At 40.7% G+C, this 23662-nt stretch overlaps 1 protein-coding gene across 1 annotated transcript in view; it reads right to left on the reverse strand.

Annotated features, from left to right (window-relative positions):
- The window catches only part of cds2 (CDP-diacylglycerol synthase (phosphatidate cytidylyltransferase) 2), a 31896-nt gene extending 10516 nt beyond the window's left edge, over nucleotides 1–21380 (reverse strand). Inside the window, exons 1-6 of the mRNA XM_031300603.2 lie at nucleotides 21135–21380; nucleotides 9841–9983; nucleotides 7178–7274; nucleotides 6289–6386; nucleotides 5581–5720; nucleotides 336–394 (exon numbers count right to left, since the gene is read on the reverse strand). Coding sequence (XP_031156463.1) covers nucleotides 336–394; nucleotides 5581–5720; nucleotides 6289–6386; nucleotides 7178–7274; nucleotides 9841–9983; nucleotides 21135–21206 — 609 coding nt within the window. The 5' untranslated portion in view covers nucleotides 21207–21380. The remainder of the gene's footprint in view (nucleotides 1–335; nucleotides 395–5580; nucleotides 5721–6288; nucleotides 6387–7177; nucleotides 7275–9840; nucleotides 9984–21134) is intronic.
- Nucleotides 21381–23662: the final 2282 nt, after the last annotated feature.

Raw genomic sequence — 23662 nt, forward strand, 5'->3', positions numbered from 1 at the left:
GGGCCAAAATGTATGGTGAACGTAAATTGATATGCGGGCCGGATCATAATCTGCAAGGGGCCGGATTTGGCCCGCGGGCCTTGAGTTTGACACATGTGCTTTAGATGATTGGATGCCCGTTGAGTTACCAAGCAACTATTTTACCGCACCATTGTTTTTTCTTTTCAACACAACCAACGCAACACAGTTGGAATGACTGTGTGCCAGATATTTTCGAATCCCCAGCCCACTTCTCCATATTCTGGAGGGCCCGTATTTTAGCTGGCCTCATCAATAAGCCAGTAGCCTTGAGGATGGAGGCCGGGAGGAAGGGGGGGTGGCAGGATGCCACTTACCATGTAGAACTGAAGACGATAGTGTTTCTTCACCAGACTCAGCACAAACATGCAGAAACCTGCAACAACATGACAATATGTCGTGTGAAATACTTAACAGGGACATATTTAGGGCTGTGAAGAAGAGGGTGATTAATGAGGTCAGAATCCTGCTCATCTTTGGTCAAACTCAACTACATTTAGCTTGACCTATTTCAGACAAAGCCCAGAGTTAATGTGCAGTGAGTAGGTGAGGATGAAGGACTGAATGAAGACTTTATTTTAAACATGTAAAAAAAATAATACAATAAAAGCTACAAAGGACAAAAGACAAACAAGATTAAACACAGAATATTCTTTTAACATGTCCGAAAAAGAATAAGAAAGAAGCAGAAGCTTATTAAATACTACCCCTTTTCCACTACTATATAATAATAATAATAATAATAATAATAATAATAATAATAATCATGAATGGCTTCATATCTATATCATATATCTTTAACACATACAATTCCCCTACATAAGAATATTGCTATTTTTGCACTGGGTCACGCTTGGGACTAGAGCCCGACCGATACAGGATTTTTGAGGCCGATACCGATATAAATATTTGGTGATTTAAAAATCCGATATTCCGATATAGGAAGGGAAGTTTGGGGTCCCCTGCTGGAGCTGCTACCCCCGCGACCCGATACCGGATAAGCGGACGAAGATGGATGGATATTCCGATATATCAGGCGATATATATTTAAAAAAAAATCCAGAAACGCGTAACAAAACATAAACAGATTACCGTAACATTAGTTATTTGTAGTTATTTATGAGTCCTCACTAAAATAATATGATAATGCAGTTTAAAATGTTTTGTTTTACTGTCACAACAGAACTAAAGAATTAAAGTTCTGATAAATAAAATGTATAAAAATACAAACTTAAGATATGAAACTTAAAGTCCTTTGAACAAAAACACAATAAAAAATAAATAAGTGTGTGTTGCCAACAGGGACGTTGTAGAGCGTCCTCTGGTGGACTAACTATGCAACGCCAACACTCAGAACATGGCTGAAGGGGGTTTCGTCTGTTTTTATTTTATTTTTTAAATATTCATTTATCAGAATCATTTATTTGTCATTATAAATTATTGTGATGAATGAATATTTAAAAAAATAACTAAATTATCAGCCATTATAAATGCCAATACGGATAGTTCGGAAAATGCCTAATATCGGCCGATAATATCGGCCCGCCGATATATCGGTCGGGCTCTACTTGGGACACTGCTTTAACGATGTCCTCAATCCATTCCACACTTTCACTCCACGTATAGAAATACAAAAAGGCTTTAACGTTGTACAGACGCAAAGATGATTTAAAATGGGTCGCTGGAGTTTTTCATACTGTGTACAAGGCTAAAGGTGAGGAGAGGATGATGCACAGCAGCAGTGGTGGAAGAAGTATTCACATCCTTTACTTCAGTAAAAGTACTAATACCACACAGTAAAAAATACTCTGTTGCAAGTTGAAGTCCTGCATTGAAAATGTCACTTAAGTAAAAGTATGCAAGTATCAGTACAATATTTCTCTCTGAAATGTAGTGGCGTAGAAGTAGAAAAATTTGTGCTTAAGTAAAGTGCTGGAGTAAACGTACTTGGTTCCATTCCACCACTTCACAGCAGAGAATGTGTGAGAGCCATTTCAAGTGATATTACTGGGAAGTCAGCCCAGACATACTGTAGACCTGGGGAAGCTGGTCGCTTTAAAAGTTTTACATTGACATTTTCATTCTTTTCCAGGTTAGATGCAAAGTCTACAGCATCTAAGAATATATGTCATGACAAAAACACTGCAGATTTGAGGATTTTCTGGCACTTCAAGGTATGATAATATATCTTCAAAGCCTTTCCGCTTGAAGACAAGAGAAGATGTGAGAAAGCCCAGCCATTCAGTTTCACCTTGAATCTAGTAGGCATGAGGCAGAAAGAGTCAGGGTGCTTCCTTCCCTCCCCCCCCGCCCACATCCTGTTTGGCATCAGCCAGCGGCTACATTAGAACTGAAATACTAACCGACAAGCTGCAGCACAGGAAGTGAGACTTCTCTAGTTAGCATGGGGCCTGAAATAACCTTCTATGGAAGTATCTAACGTAATAACGTACACGTTGGGGGTGTGTGTGTGTGTGTGGGGCGGGGGGCATCACTTACTGCACCTTTAAGTTTAATGTTGTCATTTGACAAAATGTAAATTAGTGTTGCACGATATTGACAAAATGTGATATTGCGATATTGATTATGTATACTGCGATATCAATATTAATTTCAATATTTTTGAACATATGTAAAATTACAAAAGTTATGGGAAAACGCATCAAAATAGATTCACACCAATATAGTGCACACTGAGACTTATGTACGGCTTCGTAGTGCAGCGGGACCACAGGTCGGTCGTGGATGAAAAATGTTCAATATTTCCGACTCCAAACTCTGCCTCATATAAACACTGTTTTAAAAAGTTGACGGGATAGCTACCGGTGAGAAATAGATGTGGGATGGGATTACTTTTGGCCACTAAAGTTTCCTCTTCAAACTCTGTTATTTCGTCTTCAACCTGGGCAACACTCATTTTCTTACTTTTGTGTTCTCTTTTCTTTCCCTTCTCTGATTCGTTCCGCATTTTTTGGTCTCTATCCATTTCTTCACTTACACTGTCACTCATGTAGTGGCCCCGTGCGCTGACGTGCACTAACATGTGCAAGTGGCACGGTAACTGGCCACTGGAACATGATCATTACAGTGTTTCGAGCTCTAAATCAAACACAACTAAGCCACACAGCCAACGGACGGGACAGAGCGCTCCACAAAATAAACTAAATATTGCATACTTATCGCGACACTTTCGATATAATATTGCGCAACGTGATATCGCGATAACGATATCGAGTCGATATATCATGCACCCCTAATGCATAATTCCTTTGGCCCCGAGGACATTCACTCACTACTAGGTCACCCTGTTGCATCTTTGGATTAGGCCACAATGGAACTTTCTAGTAAAGTTACCTTTAGAAAACCTATGTGTGGCTGGAGTTTGGTAATGGTGTTAAGTAGGGCTGTACCGAATGTGTTTTTGGTTGTTTTTACATTAAAAGCTTCTATCGAGGTTTTTGAATGAAGCTTTAAATGCATGCCGTCACATATGACGTCATCAACCTAATAAATAAATAAAAAATCCTAGAACCATATTACAAAAGTGATTCATCGGATTAAAGTCTTTTTTTTTGTTAAATCAACTTTCTATAATGAATAGAACTCGTCAGTTGCGTTAACATAAATGCTATAGCGACATTATGAAACAACGCTCTGGAGTTACTGGAAATGTTTGGATCACATGAGTTGGAAAGCCACCACCGGAATCCAATTCCAGTACATAGGTATGATACTAATAATTAGTGATATTTGCCTTTTTACGTGTATCAGCATCGGCCGATACGCGGCTGCTGCGTAGTTTTTTCCCGGCATTATTTAAAGACAGGCGTCCACAGGCAGCTCTGTGTTGCTGGAGACGCTGCAGTTCACGTGCAGACCATGCTCTGCCCCTCCACCACTAGCAGAGTGCTGGTCCTGGAAGCCTGGCAGACTTCCAGCACCATGGCAGTCTTAAATTACAAATCAAGCACTTTATTTCAATGGCTACTTTTCAGGTTTATGGTTTTCTTAAATTATTGAAATGTGTTGACAAAGGACATTTTGTGATGACCTGATTATATCTGTCTTATAATATGTCAGCAAGCAATGCATCATCAAGGCTGTGTTGTAGATGTTGATGAAAGCCTTTTACCCTTGCACAGTTAACCATTTGCAGGGCACCCATCCATATGATGCACATTGCACACATAATTTGGGTGATATGAATGTAAGATGATTGCAGAAGTGACACTGATCTGTGTTTTTTTTAAATTATTTTTAAAGAAATGGCAGAGCAGATTCCGAAAACAAATCAAGTGTGGCAGGGTTTACAATTTTATGATGTAAATTGAGGGAGCAAAAGCAGCATCGGCTCCAAATATCGGCTCAAGAAAATCGGCAGCCCGTATTGGTCATTGGCTAAGGCTGATGAAATAAAATCGTATCGGCACTAAAAAAATCCCTATCGGTCGATCCCTACTAATAATATTAGTGTAGCCTAATCTTTACTGTGCAAAAAAGCTGGGCTTAACAGAATGAATAGACCATAGATATAAATACGTAGATACCGCCTTCGGTTTGTGAGACGCGTCTGTGTCGCCGCCATTTTGGAGACGGACATCTGACACGCTTGTGCACAATGACTCATAGAAAGAGACCGACTTTTGCGCTGCTTTTGAATGTTCATGCGAAAGAAATGCCAAGCTAAGTAACTTATTGAACATTTAATATCATAAAAGGTAATGCTAATCATTTTGTTTTTGTAAAAGAAGGAAAAGAAGATCATAATACTTCTAGAATCGCAATGCATGAAAATCGCAATACAAAAATCGAATCGGCACCCATATATCGCGAAAGAATCGAATCGGCACTGAATCATATTGTCCCAGCGCTACTTTATTCCCAGTTGGGGTCACAGGGCCAGATGTACTAATGCTTTTCCGCCCACGTCAGGCGTATTTGTTTCGCAACGTGAGCATAAAAGCATGGCGAGGTATGTACAAACAGGCCGAGGTAAAAGCGCAGACTGCCTGTCGCGGGAACTGAAAATGGCAAATTGTGCTTTTCCGTGTCATGCATATGAATTCACGGGAGGGTCAAGGGGAAAGTGGGAGTTTCCCATAAAGAGATGGGAGGGGAAGCGTAAAGGGCGCCTAATTATGTATTCCGCGGTATGTACAAAAACCGCCCGTGAAACACCTGCTGTTAAGAAGCGGTGAAAATTCTCCGCCTCTTAACAGCAGGTGTAAACCAGGAAGCGGGTTTCCTCGCATATGCCTCTTGGTGAAATGGCAGCAGTAATCCGAGCAAGACGAAGACATAGGCCAAGAAGACGAGCTGAAAGGATTTTTGCTGGAAGAAATAAAAGATGACATCGAATCTCCGACTCAGAGTTCACATTCCATTCCAGCAGCTGTTAACTCCTCGCTACATTACAAATATTGGCATCAGGATCATGATGAACTGCATGTTTGGTAAATACGTAAGCTGAAGTATCACAGCGTGCGCTTTCTGCGGGTTGGCCATGGCGCTGATAACGCTACGTTTGCAAATGTATGTACATGAGGGCCTCAGTGTTTGTACCTGTGAGATAGAGGGCGAAGGAGATAATTCGGTGGTATTTGCTGAGGATGCGGAGCGGCTCCTCCCTTTGCACCAGTGCGAAGAAGGAATCTGTCACAGTCTCACCATAGAAGAAGTAGTTCACACACAGCAGGAAGTACCTGTGGGGTGGAGCAAATGTACAAGTCTCACATCTTTAGAACAGCAGCTCATCAGACTCTGCATTCAGTATGCCTGCAGAAAAAAAAACAGCGAGGCCATGTGAAGAAACTTCACTGACTCACTTCCCCGCATGGCAAACGTTAGAAGGCCAAATGTTTTTAGTCCAAATTGCTACATGTACATTGTACATGGAATACAGTTTAAAGTTTAGATTTTTCAGGCTTATGGCATAGTGAATGTCAGGACTCTATCTGCTATCTATCACACTAAAACTGTACACCACTATTGCTAAAATCAAAACAGCACCGATGATTCACAATATTTTTGCCATTTTTGCTGATTGGCTTAATAATCTACAACCTACTCAAAATGTAATCAGGTCAGATAACAAACCTTGGGAAGTCTGCAACGAAATAAAACATGAGACAAAACAATAAGAAAAGAGCATGCGAGGATATTTGCACGACACCTAAATTATTGTAATTATTATAAAATGTGTGATATTGTGTGTGTGTGTGTGTGTGTGTGTGTGTGTGTGTGTGTGTGTGTGTGTGTGTGTGTCCTCACCAGCTCAACGTCCTGAACCAGGGCAGGTGGTAGGAGTGGTACACACTGTAGCCAATGGTGATGATTTCCTGGAAGCACTTGATCTGAACACAGAGGACCTGCACAGAGAAATATTGTACAGCTTCAATGTGTGTGTGTGTGTGTGTGTGTGTGTGTGTGTGTGTGTGTGTGTGTGTGTGTGTGTGTGTGCTTGTTTTACTATATTCGTGGGGTCCACAAACCAGGGAATACAGTATACTTGTGGGGTCTGCACAGCCTTGTGGGGCCCAAAATGCTGGACCCCACAAGGTTAAAGGTCTGTTTGAGGGTTAAGACTTGGTTTTAGGATTAGGGTTACAATTAGGTTATGGTTAGGGTGAGGGTAAGGGTTAAGGTTAGGCATTTAGTTGTGATGGTTAAGGTTAGGGTAAGTTGCTAGGGAATGCATTATGTCAATGACGGGTCCCCACAAAGATAGTGAAACAAACGTGTGTGTGTGTGTGTGTGTGTGTGTGTGTGTGTGTGTGTGTGTGTGTGTGTGTGTGTGTGTGTGTGTGTGTGTGTGTGTGTGTGTGTGTGTGTGTGTGTGAAAATATGTCCTACGTCCTGGTGTCCTAGTGACACAAAATGGCTGACAGGCCTATTTCCAGGGAATTCCCAGATGACAGGAGCCTGGATCCCATTAATCCATATGAGATTACATTTTCAACTGAACGTGCTGCACAGAGAAATGACTGTACGAACCCTATTACACTGTATAACTATGTAAACATATGAGAGACCACGGCTTATTATATCCATTACGTTTTAAACTAGGAATTTTGTTAATGGTTACACTGTGTTCCACTCCGTTGAAGCAGCACAGTGTCCCGAGCTTTTGCACGGCGCCATCAGCGTGGTTTGTACTCACGATCATCATAAGCACCATGGGGCCCAGGTAGATGATGAGGAAGAAGAAGGAGATCATGGCTAGTGTGAGGATGCCTCGGACCCACCAGTTCTTCCATCTGAAGGACAAGCACACACGCACGCACGCACGCACACACACACACACACACACACACACACACACACACACACAAGTTAACAGATTCATAAAAATGTAGGAAGCAGAGGGTCAACCTCAGTGTTTGACAAATATGAACTGCCAATGTTGTGAAAGTAACAGGGCTATGTCATATGAGGAAATCACATTTTATAGTTTGAAATGTCCTAGAATGCTAGGGCTGGGCGATATGGAGAAAATCAAATATCACGATATTTTTCACCAAATACTTTGATATCGATATTGTGGCGATATTGTAGGGACAATTGCTGCTTTCCCAAAATATTTACACAATGAGATTTGTGATAAATAATCAAAAGTAATGGAACAGCTGGAACAGTCTGGTAGGTTCAGAAAATGACATCACTTTACTGAAATGCAGCCTTTCAAACCAGGAATAGAAGACACATGTCATATTACAATATTCAAAATCTGGGACGATATCTAGTCACATATGACGATATCGATATAATATCGATATATTGCCCGGCCCTATAGAACGCTTTTGTAATTTTTTTTTTTTGCCATTGCCCAATTATGCAAACTAATGTCCTACATTATTCATTAACAGCACACCTGTCACTCTGGACTTGACGTTGTTGTGGTTCATGTGTGTCAGGTTGCGAGTAACGTTAAGCTTTTTTCTTGGGTTGCCTCTTTAGCGAAATGCTCGGAATAAATTTAATTTGCTTTTTATTGTGGAAAGTAAAGGCTGGCAGTCTGAACAAGGCCGATAATCGGCCGTCGGACAGTCTGGCGAGGTCAGTGACTCGAGTCTGTTCGGTGTGTTCCGTGCCGTCGTCCGTCCGAGTGGCCGTCTGCCTTCATTTTGGCCGACCTGACATGTGGCGTCGGAGGGCGGGCAGTCGAACCCCATAACCAATCTGATTGGTGGAGTGCTAACCCGGAAATGACGAGCGAGATGAGCGTGACTAAGCCTCTCAAAAATCTGACGAAAATCTTTTAAACTGACCTTTGTCGATCTGAAATGAAGAAAGATTCAGCAACTGCACGGCCTATTTCTCTCTTAAAATGTTTTCAGAAACACGTTTTGGTGAACTATCTTTGTAAAATATGAGATAGTATTCCGAACAAGCCGCCATTATGCTCCGTTGTAAAATCCGGGAGCAGCCAGACCCACGTGACGCGTTCGTCCAGTCAGCTGCCGGTTTTAATTTTTTGGGCGACAATACAGATTAGCGCCACCTGCTGTTATGGAGACGCATTACATCTCGCGCACGTGCAGAACGTACACTCAAGTCGGCGTCGCTTCGGTGTGTTCCGAGGCACTTTTTTGACCAACTCGGGGAGGCAGTTCCTTTTCTGCCGAAGATCGGCCGTCAGGTTGGTGTGTCAGAGCCTTAATACTCATGTCCCCGGACCCCCGTAGCTGGCTACTTCTTCCCTCTGGCTGGCTAGTCCATCCTTGTTGAAAGCCCCATGCCACTGTGTCTCATACAGGGACATACAGAGTTTGAAATTATTAACTTTCTACCAGGAATACAGGTTCAAGAGTTCAGTGATTTACATCTGCTGTTCAAAGGATACTATGTGTGAGGAGGGATTTCTGTGTATGATTCATGACACCTCCACATGTGTAGCAGTGCTGTAAAGTCCAGGAAAAACAGGGGCCTGTATCTCTATACAGAACAATGACTCACGGAACAGCTCCGAATACAGAGCGGGTCCTTAGATAAAAAACAAAAACAAAAAGGGTAGCAAACTTCCATAACTATTTTCATATTTTACACTGGCCATCTATTCAGGGAAAGCTTACTGAGCATGCTCGACACCCTGCTTTACAGTCATATTTATATATCAAATACTGTAAAGCAGGGGTCTTCAACGTTTTTTTTAAGCCAAGGACCCCTTAACTGATAGAGAGACGGAGCAGAAAAGAACCCCAACAAAAAGAAAAATGACCAAAAAGAGACACAACACGACTAAAAAGAGACACAGAAACCCACAAAGAGACAAAATCACCACAAAGAGAAAAAAATGTAAGGGGAAATAGCATTTTTTAAATTGAAAAACGTCACATTTTCTTGAGGAAGGACGCCTAAACCCTGCCCCATTCAAATTGCACAGCTGCATATATTATATAAAATGAAGTTGCATATTAAACTGGGCCAACAATACCATGTAGGGTGGCCTAAAGCCTTTATACATACCTTTTTAGTGCATAGAATTCAAAGCTATTAAAATAATAATTGTTGGCATGTTTTTATAAATCATGTTTTAATGTTAAACATGTGGAATGTGAGTGAATCCTTAGGATTCACTGTGTCTGCAGATGGCTATCTTAGTGACTACCTAACCATCAATGTTTGTTTTTTTTCACAAAAAGGCTGATTTATATTTGCTAATAATATGTTGGACTCTTTTTAAACAAAAAAAAAAAAAACTCAAGGGGGTCTCAGAGATCTTCAGCAGGGGGTCCCTCAGAGTTAAGATCTCTGCTGTAAAGACCTCTTATTACTACAGACAAAAATCAGCAATGTGGTTTTGCTCTTCAACAGTGATGGTACCTTGAAGAGAGTCCAGACAGGGCCTTGTTTAGAACCTCGGGGGTGTCATCAGCAGGGGCCGGCACCTCTGGGACGCCTGGGTCCACCTTGGACTCGCCGTCTGACGCCCCATCTTTTTCCACCTTCAGCTCACTGTCTGAACCCTGACAAACAGAAAAAACACAGAGGAGAAATAAGACACTGACATTTAGCAGAAAATGTGGGGTGTTTATCTACAATATCTCTGTAGTGCAGACTCTGTACTACACACTACACTACACTAAATATTATATTTAAATAATAATAAATAATTAATAAATAACCAGCTTTTCAAAATAACAGTTGCAATGTACAACTTTAAGCTCATTAAACTATTTTCAAAAAAAGTGCTATAACAATTTTACTGGCATTGCTCCCGTTATCCTCCGTGACACGCTCTCTTCCACTTTGCCCGACAACTCTTCTCCAAAACAAACAGCTCTGAGATAACAGAGCTCAGCCCATAGCTTCACACACTCCAGCAGATAGTATGCATGAAATAAAAACAGGATACGCAATTTCACTCTGTGTAACCGTGTATTGTGAACCGCGTGTAGTGATAAAAAAAAAAAATGGACAACAGTGTCTCAAAGACCAGACAACAGCCGGGACATTGAGAATCCACGCGCGGGAGGTGATGATAGTTCTAGTCACTTCGTCATGTATTCACTTGGTTGAAACAAGAGAAGAAAGCCTCACTGATGTGAAGAACAGGACCGAGAAACTTATATAAATGTTCTCTGCCCACCGTATGCCAACGCTCCGGTAAGTCCATCACCCCGTCTCTGCCCGGGCATGCCCCAGCTGGCCGCACATTGGTTGACAAACTCTGACGCACACGCGACGGTGAATTGGCGATTGTTCTCACGGACACGGCGATATCAACTGGCTAGCTAGTTATCCTCCAGACAGCGGTGTGAAGTACGCTCGCGCTATTGTCCGAGATGCACTTGACGGCCTTTTGTGCAGCGGATTTTTATTTTTTTTTTGATGACCTAGTTAAGGCGGTGGGGTTCCCCAGCTTAGGCGGCCGCCCGAGCTGCAAAGTGCTGCGGGAATCCCTGGTATTGTAGTGATAAAAAATAAAAAATAAAAAACAGGTGCAACCACAAAATCAAAAGAAACATAAGTGGCTCTTCAATCTTACAATTACAATACTGTTATTAATATATTACCATTGCACTGAACTGCCTTGCACTATATTTATATTTAAATCTTAAATCTCAGACTACAGGCCTACTCATATTGTGTATTCGTTCCCTCTCTTCAATCAGGGTTCGTACACCTTTTCCTTGGTCAAATTCAAAAGCACTTTTCAAGGTCCATTTTAAAGCTTTTCCCAACACCTTACACCACCGTAAATTACATACCAATACATAGTCAAAATTATTATTTAGTGTTTTTAATCACATTAAAAGTAGGGTTGGGTACCGAAACCCGGTTCCACTATGGAACCGGTTCCTAAGCAACCGGTAGGAATCGGACCGGATTAGAACGCAGATTTCGGTTCCACTTAATGTATCGACTGACATATTTTCCCTCTGTCGCTCCGAAACAGATGTAAAAATATCACCCGTCTTTATCTACAGTAAATGTAGGCTACTTTTAAAATGCCATAGTTTCCCTCTGGGCTCACCAAAACGGACGTAAAAGCATATTAACCATTCACTGCACGTGATCGCTAGTAAACATATTACATCTTTGATGTCACTTTTCAGTTTTTCAAGAATCAGTTTAGGTACCAGTTTTGCATCGGAATTGTAAAATTCCAAACGGTACCTAACCCTAATTAAAAGAGATAATGCTGTAAACAGCCAAAACTGTGTTTCGTAATAGCAGAAGGATCAGATATCTTCATGGTTCCTAACATAACATACAGTAAGACAGTTATGGAGAGTAGCACTGAGTGGGAGGATCTGAGCCAAATGACATGCAGCTGGGGCATTCTGTGTTAAATCAGACTAAATCCAGGAAAACAGTTGCTGCACCCTCTTAGATTTTGCTCAAAGTTTATGCTACCCTTAATGTCCGTACAAACTTGTAATGGTTCAGTCATTTGGGCTGCCTATGAATAATACTTTTCATTATATTAATGTCCGAATATTGCTTCCCAGATAATGTGATTTTCAGGCTGTAAAACTGTAAAAAGTAATTTCAAGGGCTGAAAATATGAAGACATAGGATTTGAACAAAAATATTTTACAGGCCTTGGTTTTGGTTTGAACATAATCTGAGACGGTGCAACAACAACCTGTAATTCCATTTTAACCCAGAAGACTCTGACAGTGCACAGGCACCTGCCTGAAAAATATTTCATTGCCAAGACATATACATTTATCTACTGGAATAGAGCAGTGTACAAAGGAATGTAAGTGAAGCTCTTTATTTATGTCAGAGTGTAAATACTCATTACATGGCGACTGCCATGGGGATGGCCTCAAACTAAATCACATGATATGGTATCTAGGTTAGATGGCTCTTGGTATTTTTTGCCCTTTATAGGACAACACACACACACACACACACACACACAACACGTCTTGCACCATTTCCCCCATCACTTAAAAAAACAGCTCCCCACAGAAATGAAATGTCAGCTGCCGTAGCTGATAATTTTCCTCAAATTACATTTTTCCTTAATTTTCTGTCGGAACAAACTGTCATCTGACTTTCTGAGCTGGATACAGTTAATTTATCAGTTCATCAAATTACTATGTGCCTTGAAGTCCCTGCTGGTATACCACTTAATTCACAATATTCTGTGTTCTGTGAATGTATATGTGACTGAACAAACATCAGCAGGCTCCATCATATCAGGGTGGACATGCAGTGTTAAGAAACCAGCAGCAGGACTGCCAGTGCAGAAGTATGTGTGGGCGGCTAAATACTGCACCAAATCATCTCCATCCATATTGTTGATTTCCTAGAACCATCTGTTCACTGACGGAGCCCTGTTTAAAACACACTGATCTCCATGGTAACAACAATCAAAGGATGGATGTCATCAGATGGTGGCAGTTACAGCTCGTCTGATGAAAACAAGAGGTTTCTTCAGGTCAGTATGTCCTTTCACGTTTTAAACCCCGAACAGACCTCTCTGCTGCTGACCAAATTAGGCTCAGAGTTCTCCCCTCACATTCACACTGCAGATGGTCGGCTTGCTGCTTTGTGACGGCCCGCTTAAAAAGGCGCTCGAAGCGATGTCACACGTTTTTTAGGCTTCAACATTTTTTTGTCACATACAGCAAACATCTCCTCACTATCGGCTAGCTGCCTGTCCCCTGAACACACTGTAAATAAAAACGCGGTCTCTGTAGACAGCCCAGGCTCCACAAACGGCAACAAAAACAATCTGCGCCAACCTGCACCACCAAACATAAACAATGTTCCAGCGTTCCAGCCAATAACCAACAAGAAGGATTTGGGGGTGGGGGTTGGGGGGTTAGTGCGCAGAAGCACCGAAGGGAGGGGGAGGGGACGGGATGAGAAGGAGGGAGGGGCGAGCTAGCCTCGTTTTGTTTGAAAATACTTCGAACGTCAACAAGAAGTGTCTTCACCCAACATCGCCCCTTTCACAAAGCCTGTCCGAGGCGGGACTGATGCACCGATAAGCCGCCTCACCGAAGGAAACGGTAGTAAACACGTTCATGTTAAACACCGACGTAACGCCAAACATTACATCTATCTACTCTACGACGCGACAACTTGCGGAGCCTTTGCGCTGGAAACGACAGCGGTTATGACGTCATACTATGGCTCGCGCACCTCGTGTCGGGAACACTGCGTCGTTGACCGGTTGCAATTGAGTCCATTGAAGGACAACTCCAGCGCAAAATGAACCTAGGGGTTAATAACGTGTACCGAGTAGACCGTTCTCTGGGATATGTTTTCATGCTAATCGAATGTGACCAGTTTTAGTGCAAACCGCTAATTAGCTTATAAAGCTAGTAGTCGGGGCACTGGTAAAGTAAAAATATATCACTATTTCTATACCACTAACAAGGCTCAAAATAGCACCACACTTCCATGGTAGCATAATGAGGGTCCCTACATGTAAACCGAAGCATTGAGAACTTTGTAAGTGTACAGACAGTTTATTAAAAAGATAGATTATGAAGACAGTACCGTTCTCGTATACTGGCAGGGCGCCATCTTGGGAAAACAGTCACGACCAGTCGAACCACGAACGCCGTGCAACCAGTAACATAGCTCAAGGCGTTCCTCGTTCGACTGGTCATGACTGTTTTCCCAAGATGGCACCTGCCTGTATACGTGAACGGTACTGTCTTTATATCTTTAAATCTTTTTAATAAACTGTCTGTACACTTACAAAGTTCTCAATGCTTCGGTTTACATGTAGGGACCCTCATTATGCTACCGTGGAAGTGTGGTGCTATTTTGAGCCTTGTTAGTGGTATAGAAATAGCGATTTCTTTTTACTTTATCTGTGCCCCGACTACTAGAGTTATAAGCTAATTAGCGGTTCACGTTAAACCTGGTCACATTCGATTAGCATGAAAACATATCCCAGAGAACGGTCGACACGGTACACATATGTTATTAACCCCTAGGTTCATTTTGCGCTGGAATTGTCCTTTAAGCGAAGAGTGGAGCCACACATTCTCTCGCTCCCTTCATAATTCTGGAAATGGATACTGCTCTGTACTCATTTTTCTTGCAAAAGTAAATAGGTCAACTTTTACTGAATGGTCCGGTGGATTTTTATTGGTGTGGATTAAGACGAAGGGAATGAGTAGAGCGTCAAGCTGCGGCTTAATTTAGTTGAAACCCACATATGGTGTGACAAATCCGTTAAATAAGAAACCCCAATACCAAATTATATCCAAATTCAACTTAACTGTTTTGTCATTCACAGGTCTCCTAAGAATTCCAGGGTATAAAGGTACTATGAAATGCTTCACCTACATAATTTGCACTTTGTACGATTAAATTGAATGAAAATCTGCACTCAACGCTCGGTTTTACAGTATGATGGTGCAGTGCCATTCAATTCTCTAGAAGATCTACATAATCTGCATTAGCAAGAGAACGAATCAGATCCACAATGAAAAGGAAATCTGTATAGATCCTACCACTTTGTATTTGTGTAAGGCCAATTAAATGTAACGGTGGATAAGTTTGACAATAATATTATATACCGATTCTATGGCAACGTATTTTCCCCAATTTGTAGTTATAACAAAAAAAAGAATTTAAAAAAAGGTGCCCTGCCACGCAAAACCATTTTTACTTGCATTTTTTGAAATATGTTAGGTCCATATGTGTTTGTGTTATGTTGTGAATGTGAAAAGAAATAAGCAGAGAAATCAGGCCAATTACAAAGCTGGTCAGTCTACCGTGGTGTTACCTGAGCTCATTACTATTCATGAGCTCGCCCAGTAGCGCTGGGTAAAGGATGCTGATAGCCAGGCTCTCATTGGCAGCTGTTAGCCAATCAGAGTCAAGCAGCTTAGCTCGTTGAATATTAATGAGAACTGGCACAAATCGAGCTGAGTCTTCCTGCAGGCTTTCTATACCACGCTAGAATGGCTTGAAACAAGTTAACCAAGGCATTTTTTCCACAAAAAAATGTTACAGAGTGCATGGTAGAACTTCAGACATTACCACAAAGTAATGAAATGCGTGTGGCAGGGCACCTTTAATGTTTTAAAAAGTTCTTTTGCAATATACTAATTTTGGCATATCACTAGATACCAAATGATTCAGTTTTATCCAGTAACAAGAAACTACTTGTTATAACAATATTGCTCAAAATCAACATATTAATCAGGGGCGATTCTAGGATCAGACCTTTAGGGGGGCTCAGCCCCTAATGAGAATGCAACACGGATACAGTGCCTTGCAAAGCGTTAACCCCCCCCCGCTAAATCAGTAATTTCATTATCTGATAATCTCTGGGCTAGCTACTGAACAACTACGTCAGCTACCGTTTTTTGACACTATTAACACTATGATGAAACTAAACCTGACACTTTATAAGTCACATTAATAACGACCAGTTTGACACAATGTTCTAACATTCAGCAATTTCAGTTGCTCACGTTTCAATTTGGCTTCTAATCTGCGCCATGAAATGACCAACTTCTTCTCAGGGGACTACCAATGTTAAACTTCACAACCGTTTCCTGCTCTCCCTCTGACAGATCAGATAGAGACTCAGCCAATGGCGGGAGTTTGGCACAACCACCTCCGATTGGTCAAAACTACGTTTCTGTTAAAGGTAATTGTTTGTCCTCTGTCACTAACAGACAACAGTGTTTCCGCTATGTTGATATTACCGTGGCGGGCAGCCGCGGTAATATCAACAGAGAGGAAACACTTATTTTTATTAGTATTATAATTTATTGTTATTATATTTCTACGGTATCAGAAATAGGGCAGACGCACAACAGGGTTTCCGCGGACCGCCGCTCCTTCAGCTGTTTATGAAAAGTCATAAAGTCGTAATTACACGACTCTGCAGAGCCGTCTGCTCTACTGAACTCAAGCGAACTGTCATCCGCTCTCTCTCCCCTTTAGGGTGAGCAACCGGAACAGTGACAGGACGTCATCACTCGCGAAGTCATGGCAACCAAATAAACAACGGGGCGAGTACGACTTACACTCAGTCTTAGGCAAAGTGACAAACAGCGACGAAAGCCGCGACATGAAATCCGCACTCACGCGGGTCCCGTGAAATATGACAGCTACAGTTTATTGGAAAATAGCATTGTGGACACTGAAGTTGATTAATTTACCGTTTATCAGACCCCAGATGAGACAAGAAGCTAAGGGTAGCGTTAAATCACCCTACAGTACCGTTGCTGGATGGTTTCAAGGTAACGGTCGGTCGGTAGCTAACATTAGCAGATAAGCCTGTACTTTTTGACGTTCAAAAAAGATTCTAGAGGAAACACTGGACAAGTTCACAAAATCTCACTTGAAGCACTAACATTTATTTAAAAAAAAAAAATATTTGTTTGTTTCTGGGCTGAGATGAAATTTTGAGGGGCTTAAGCCCCTAAAAAAAATCGCCCATGGTATTAATAATGAAAAAAAAGGTCACAAAGGAAATATGTTATAATGTGAGAAGGACCTCAATAAAACTAGAAACGTTTTGTCTTGGGAATAATACTCTGCCGTACTGATTCCGTTGGCTCTTTAGAGAGATTTTATGTTGACCTTGCTGAGGAGCACATTTTAACAGCTGCATCTCTCGGGATCAACTTAGCTAAAAAAATATTTAAAAAACTGTACATTTTCCAATATTTGTAAAATGTCCTTTACTTTGCTCAAATCATATGAAGCACTCTTCCAAAAAGCACTGTCAATTAGGGCTGGGCGATATGGAGAAAATCAAATATCACGATATTTTTGACCAAATACCTCGATATCGATACTGCAACAATATTGTAGTGTTGACTATTGGTGCTTTAACAAAATATTTACATAATGAGATTTTTGATAAATAATCATCAGTAATGTTAATATAATGACTAAGTGGGTAAAGGCAATTAATAGAACAGTTACAACAGTCTGGTAGGTTCAGAAAATGACCACTTTACTGTAATGCAGCCTTTAAAACCAGGAAAAGACAACACTTATGCCAGATCACGATATTACAATATTCAAAATCTAAGACGATATCTAGCCTCATATCACGATAACGATATAATATTGATATATTGCCCAGCTCTACAGTCAATAGTTCAAGTGAATGCAGAAGCAAGCACAAGAAGACACGCACCTACAGACCCATTCTCCGCCTGCTGGTTTCTATGGAGACAATTTCCGTCACTCAGGATGCTCGGGTTAAAAATAGGCGCTCATTTCACAAAAAGACTCCTCCCCTTTACCAGGCTTTCTGGTAGTCAGCGTCAACACGGAGTGTCTCCAATAGAAAAAGGCCATCTTTAGTGGGATTTTAGAGGTTTTCAGCCATCTAAAGCCAGAGGAGTGGGGGGGGGGTCCTTCAGAAATAAAGCAAAAAGGAAAAGAGGAAAAGAGAAAGAAGAAGTTGGAGATTGAGGTTTTCAGATGTGTTGTGCTGTTAGTTTATTAGGCTCAAATATTTAAGAGCAAACTTATTGAAAATGTTTGAAATAGCTATTTCTGACGTCGCATGAAAGAACACCCAAGGTCTATAATTAGAAACACACACCACCAGATAATGCACCACGCACATATCCAGAAATGGTGTTGCAGCTGGATTTTGGGGCATCTTATATGTTTACATAGTTTGATCGCAGTGTGACTCATTCGTAAACATGTAAACTGAATTTCACTTTACTCCTATTAGTGCAAAGCACCATAAAAGTACCTTACCTAAACTAATGTCCTACTCATTTCATAAGCAATTTAATTTTCTCTCTAGAGTTGTTCTTCTTAAGCTTATCCAGATAAAAAGGTCATAACAGGGCCTGAGTAGATTGAACTTTTTTTTTTTTTTCACTTCCCCGCCCCACCTTTTACTTGATCAGGTTGTTGCTGGAAGGGGATCCACTACAATCAGCTGCATGTCCTGCAGTAATACACTTTGTCTTGTGGATGATTGTTGAGTGATATTACTTGTGGTCATCTTAAAACGCATGACAATTTACTATTTGCTGGAATTTCAATATCGGACACTTGTGGTACACAGCATCCATGGTTTCCACATCTGCACATTTGCATTTCGCCCAGATTACCCCACACTAAATGAATCCTAGGGCTGGGTACCGATATAGGTATGCTAGGTGTACTTTATAGGCACCGACCGAATTTGCCGAGAGTATCGAGCATCGAAAAATGGCTCGTCATTCAATACCATAAATGGGTGGGAATCTCTTGGCACCTCACGATTTGATTCCGATTCAGAGGCCAACAATTCAATTCTAAACCGATTATCGATGCAACAATTTTTTTTATGTACATTTCCATGCGTGATTTTTAAAAATATATGTATAAATCTGAGTTTGCTAAACACTTCCTAGACAAAGCAGCTAGACAAAGCTTAGATTTTGACATATAGGCCTACAGTATTTGTCACACACAAGTTTTAATGACATATTTTGTCTACTGAGGTTTTTATTTTGTAGTCATTATTCCATGCTTAAGCCTTAAACATGCTTGTGAAAGTCACCTCTCTCAGTAATCTTCCATGTCAGAGGCTCAGAGTCATGTTTAAAGGTGGAGAATTGGCTTCTTAGAACATGAAACATGAAGGTGGTCAGACGTAATGTGATAAAGTAGATTAACAGCCTATATGTGTTTTGCCTAATTATTTTATGTATGTCTTATTAGATCATGTGTGTGTGTATATATATATATATATATATATATATATATATACAAAATTAAAAAAAAATGTTCTTTTGGCCATTTTTGTGTGGTTTTTTTTCTGCCCTTTTGCCTAAACTCTAAGATGTTGTCCATTATCCCATCCTCTTTCAGTCACTCTGTTTTCTGATTTGTACTTGTCTGGAGACAGTAACTTTTAAATAAAAATACACATAAAAAAAAAATTCTCATCAGCGTCAGTGAGCCAATAAGCATGCAGCATGCTTTTACTAAGATCTAAAAATGCTGCTGATTGGCTGTCTAAGTTTACATGTCATAGAGGCAGGCAGGAAAAACTACGTTAAGCACAGAGAGACGGGGCTCACGTGGTAGGAGCTGAAAAATAAATAAAAAGAGTTGTGCCATAATGTTGCAAGTTATTTTTGTTTTATACGATTGGTATCGAAAAAATTATTGTTTAGGAACCGGTCGAAGTTACGGTATTGGTATCGGTATCGAAAAACATTCAACGATACCCTAGCCCTAATTAATCCTAGTTCTGCTCTAACCTTTATACTAGGTGGAGGGGTGGGTCAGTGTCAGCCAGGATGTTGTCTTCACACAGGATTTAGCTGGCCAGATTTTTGCTTAAACCATGGTATTCATTTTACATGTAAAAAAATGCTTTCAAGTACACGTAGGGTTTCTATATTGGTAGCTAGATAGCCTACTACAAATTGAATAAACCAGATCATATTGAGAATATAAATGATGTTATCAGTGTCTGTGACTTTTGTTTAAATGATAACAGAGAGATAGATGAAAAAAAATAAAAATCAGTTTGACAGGCAACACCTCTTTACAATTAGGAATAAATAACCTGACAACACTTCACATTAGTACCACAAAGTCAGTTAGTAAGTACTGCTCACAGCCAAAAGACATACAAGAATAAATAACAGAAAGAAAAAACCATAGCACTTTGTGGGCTAAATTCCCCTGAGATGCCCTATGTGGTTTGAAGTATGGATGTAGCTAGCTAATGCCTCGGCTACTTCCCCCATCAGCTCTTAGCTGGTCTTCAATTATCTGTAACGATGTCCTCTTGTCCTTGATAGATCCCCACATCCATCACACCACGCCCCTTTGTTGGCTCCGATTATTCACTGGGAACTTCGATACAACGCTAAAGCGTTTATTTTCCCTTTCAGTGTGAACACAACACGAGTAATTATAATACATTGCTAGACAGCAGAATGCCTGAAGCAGTTGTTATTATCGTTGTAGCAGTCAGGCCAGCTAAGCTATGTTATACTGGCAGGGATGATGTCTGCGAGCCCTGGCCGTTTAGCAGTCAGCAGTAAGCAAGCTAACGTTAACATTACAGTAAACAGTTGACTTTAGCTAACGTTGTTTAGAAAAACATTAGCTAGTTTAGCTAGAACAATTGGACAGTGTTCACCACTTTTCGCTTGAGGCTTTTTTAAGGCTTCTGTACATATCAGACCATGTATGTGGCTAGCGGCAAAACGTCTCCCCACGCATCAGTCAAATTGTTTACATAAAATAAAAACAGCGGTTCAAATATAACGAGTTTTTTTTTTCTCTTCTATACAATGAGAGTCAGTCTATACGTCGGCATATAGCTACATGATAAAGAAAGCAGAGTTTATTTCGTTAACATTTTAACTTGTGCATTTGGCTTGCCCGTTGTTTTCACGACTAACGCACACACAGGAAGACCGTGGGTAACGTTAGCATCAACCAATTAAGTCTACATTTTGAGTAGTTTGGCGGATGACTTGTATAACGTTACCCGCTATAGCGCATTTCAGTGGCTTTTAATAGCTTTTAAGTAACAATTGTAATGTTGCTACATAAGCAACGGGACACAGAGGAAAACCAACGTCAAAATGCCGGATTTTAATCGATTTTGACATCACTCTTCCTCTAGCTACACGAGCCATAGGAGATCACACTAGGACTATCAACTAGCTAGCTAGCCTGGCTAACGTTACCTTGTCCTCTGACGGCTGCTGCTGTAACGTTGGGTCGGTGTCTTTGGCTCCACGGTGCCTTAGCTCTGTCATCTTAGCAGATCGTAGCCTAACGACGACGGCGAAGGTCCTGTGTCTCCGAGACACTAATTTGTTATTTGACAGATCTAGCGTGTAGCTAGATTTTGCACAGCAACACTTTCACTCGATAAACCCAATCAGTGTCAAGTCCGCAGGAATAAAACATAAAAACAACTTCCGGTTTTCAAAATAAAGTACACATTGATGGCATTTAAGCGTAACAATCATGGATGTTTATTTGATTTTACAGTTTATGATAGTAGGCAACAATGCTTTTATTACACAAAGAACCAGTACATAAAAAGTTTTTTTTAAACTGTACCCCAGACTTTTCTCCAAAAGCAGATGGCACTAATATGTGTGCCAGTATCTAATCGTTATGTAAAATCAAATTTGAACGAGAAAAAAAAAACACTTTAAAGCCTCGAACACAATTGTTCACCTAATCTTTATTTTATTAAGAGAAAGAGAAAAACAACAATGGATGCAGCGAATTAGCAACATGTAAAACCAGGGATTTGTAATTTATTTTGTTAAAAGTGTGAACAGAAAAAGAAAGAAGCTTTACTTATAACTAATTATAGATGTTTATTGTTCGTTTGTTTTTCTGTAGGGTTTTCTTGTTTTAAATGTTTGTCGGTGTGATGTTATTTGTAATACATTGAAACATAAATAGCATTTATCATATACATAGCTATGCAAGTTCGCCAAGTGGTAAATGTGTGCTTTTATATTTGAAGGTATATTTTCCTAATGTTTTGTTGTATTCTGACGAGCTTGACGTTGTCCTCTGACGTCATGGGAGGTGTGGTGTTTTATATACATGGGGCTATATTTAAGACAACCGTGTAATGTGTTTGGAGTGCTACAATTGTAGATAATCAATACAGCATTAGCTATAACTATGTGTATTTCTCCATTACAATAGCTTATATAACAGTGGCGGTGATGTTCAGACCCCCAGTGAGCCTGTGAGCCAGCCTATACATTCTTGGTCAAATGAGGCCTTCTGATATTTTTGTTATTGCTCTTAATACACATATCTTCTCAAAGATTATGTTTTACACTCATTCACTAACACTGTAATAATAATAATAATGTATACTTTATTAATCCGGCAAGGGGGAAATTACAATGTTTTCACTCTGTTATTACACACATTACACACAGGCCTGAATTACACACTCATGCTCAGTACCTATACATGCACTAAATGGAGAGATGTCAGAGTGAGGGAGCTGCCCATGGAAAGGGACCCCGAGAAGTTGGGGGTTCGGTGCCTTGCTCAAGAGCACCTTGGCAGTGACCAGGAGGTGAACTGACACCTCTCCAGCTACCAGTCCACCACCATACTTTGGTCCGTATGGTACTGACTGAGCTACTGCCACCCCCATATACATATTATCCTATATCCTAATAAATATTATGGCAGGGTGTATACAGTAACAGTGACAACTTCCCTTATCCGCAAACCTCACCAACTACAATACAAGTTACACTTCTTAAAATGTTCAAACAACAGAAGTTCTCCTTCCTCTTCAGGACTTTAAAAATATTATCTTTGTCCTTAATACATACACCTTGATATCTTAGGGGACCGTTTATTAGACACGCGTATGACGTTTTCAGTTCAATGTAGGCTCTAATGTATGTTTGCCAGTCTCCTGCTTGTAAAACTTGTCTGTAATTTGCACCCTTTAACACCATGTGGCAGCAAACACTCACTATAGGGTTGTGTGTGTGTGTGTGTGTGTGTGTGTGTGTGTGTGTGTGTGTGTGTGTGTGTGTGTGTGTGTGTGTGTGTGTGTGTGTGTGTGTGTGTGTGTGTGTGTGTGTGTGTGTGTGTGTGTGTGTGTGTGTGTGTGTGTGTGTGTGTGTTCTTCTTTAACTATATTCATGGGGTCCAAAAACTGGGAATACAATATACTTGTGGGGTCCGGACAGCTTTGTGGGGCCAAAATGCTGGACCCCACAACTTTAAAGGTCTGTTTGAGGGTTAAGACTTGGTTTTAGGATTAGGGTTAGAATTAGGTTATGGTTAGGGTGAGGGTAAGGGTTAAGGTTAGGCATTTAGTTGCGATGGTTAAGGTTAGGGTAAGGGGCTAGGGAATGCATTATGTCAATGACGGGTCCCTACAAAGATAGTGCCACACCTTGTGTGTGTGTGTGTGTGTGTGTGTGTGTGTGTGTGTGTGTGTGTGTGTGTGTGGCCTGACAGCAGTCAGCAGTTATAAATATTTAATGCCATACCACTGTTTCAGCAGAAGTGAAAGGGGGGAAAGCATTGCAGCCCAAATACAACAGTTCAATAGGTTCTCACATCATACTGTAGGGTGTTCGCTGGTATTAATGGTATTCATTGGTAGGCTATTAACAGGGCTGGATCACTGGAACAAGCACCAATGAAAGAGAACATGGTTATTTAGCACAGCAATCTGCAAAATCTGAGACTTAATCTTAAGGTTACA

Source organism: Sander lucioperca, chromosome 2 (assembly GCF_008315115.2).
Source record: "Sander lucioperca isolate FBNREF2018 chromosome 2, SLUC_FBN_1.2, whole genome shotgun sequence".
Lineage (NCBI taxonomy): Eukaryota > Metazoa > Chordata > Actinopteri > Perciformes > Percidae > Sander > Sander lucioperca.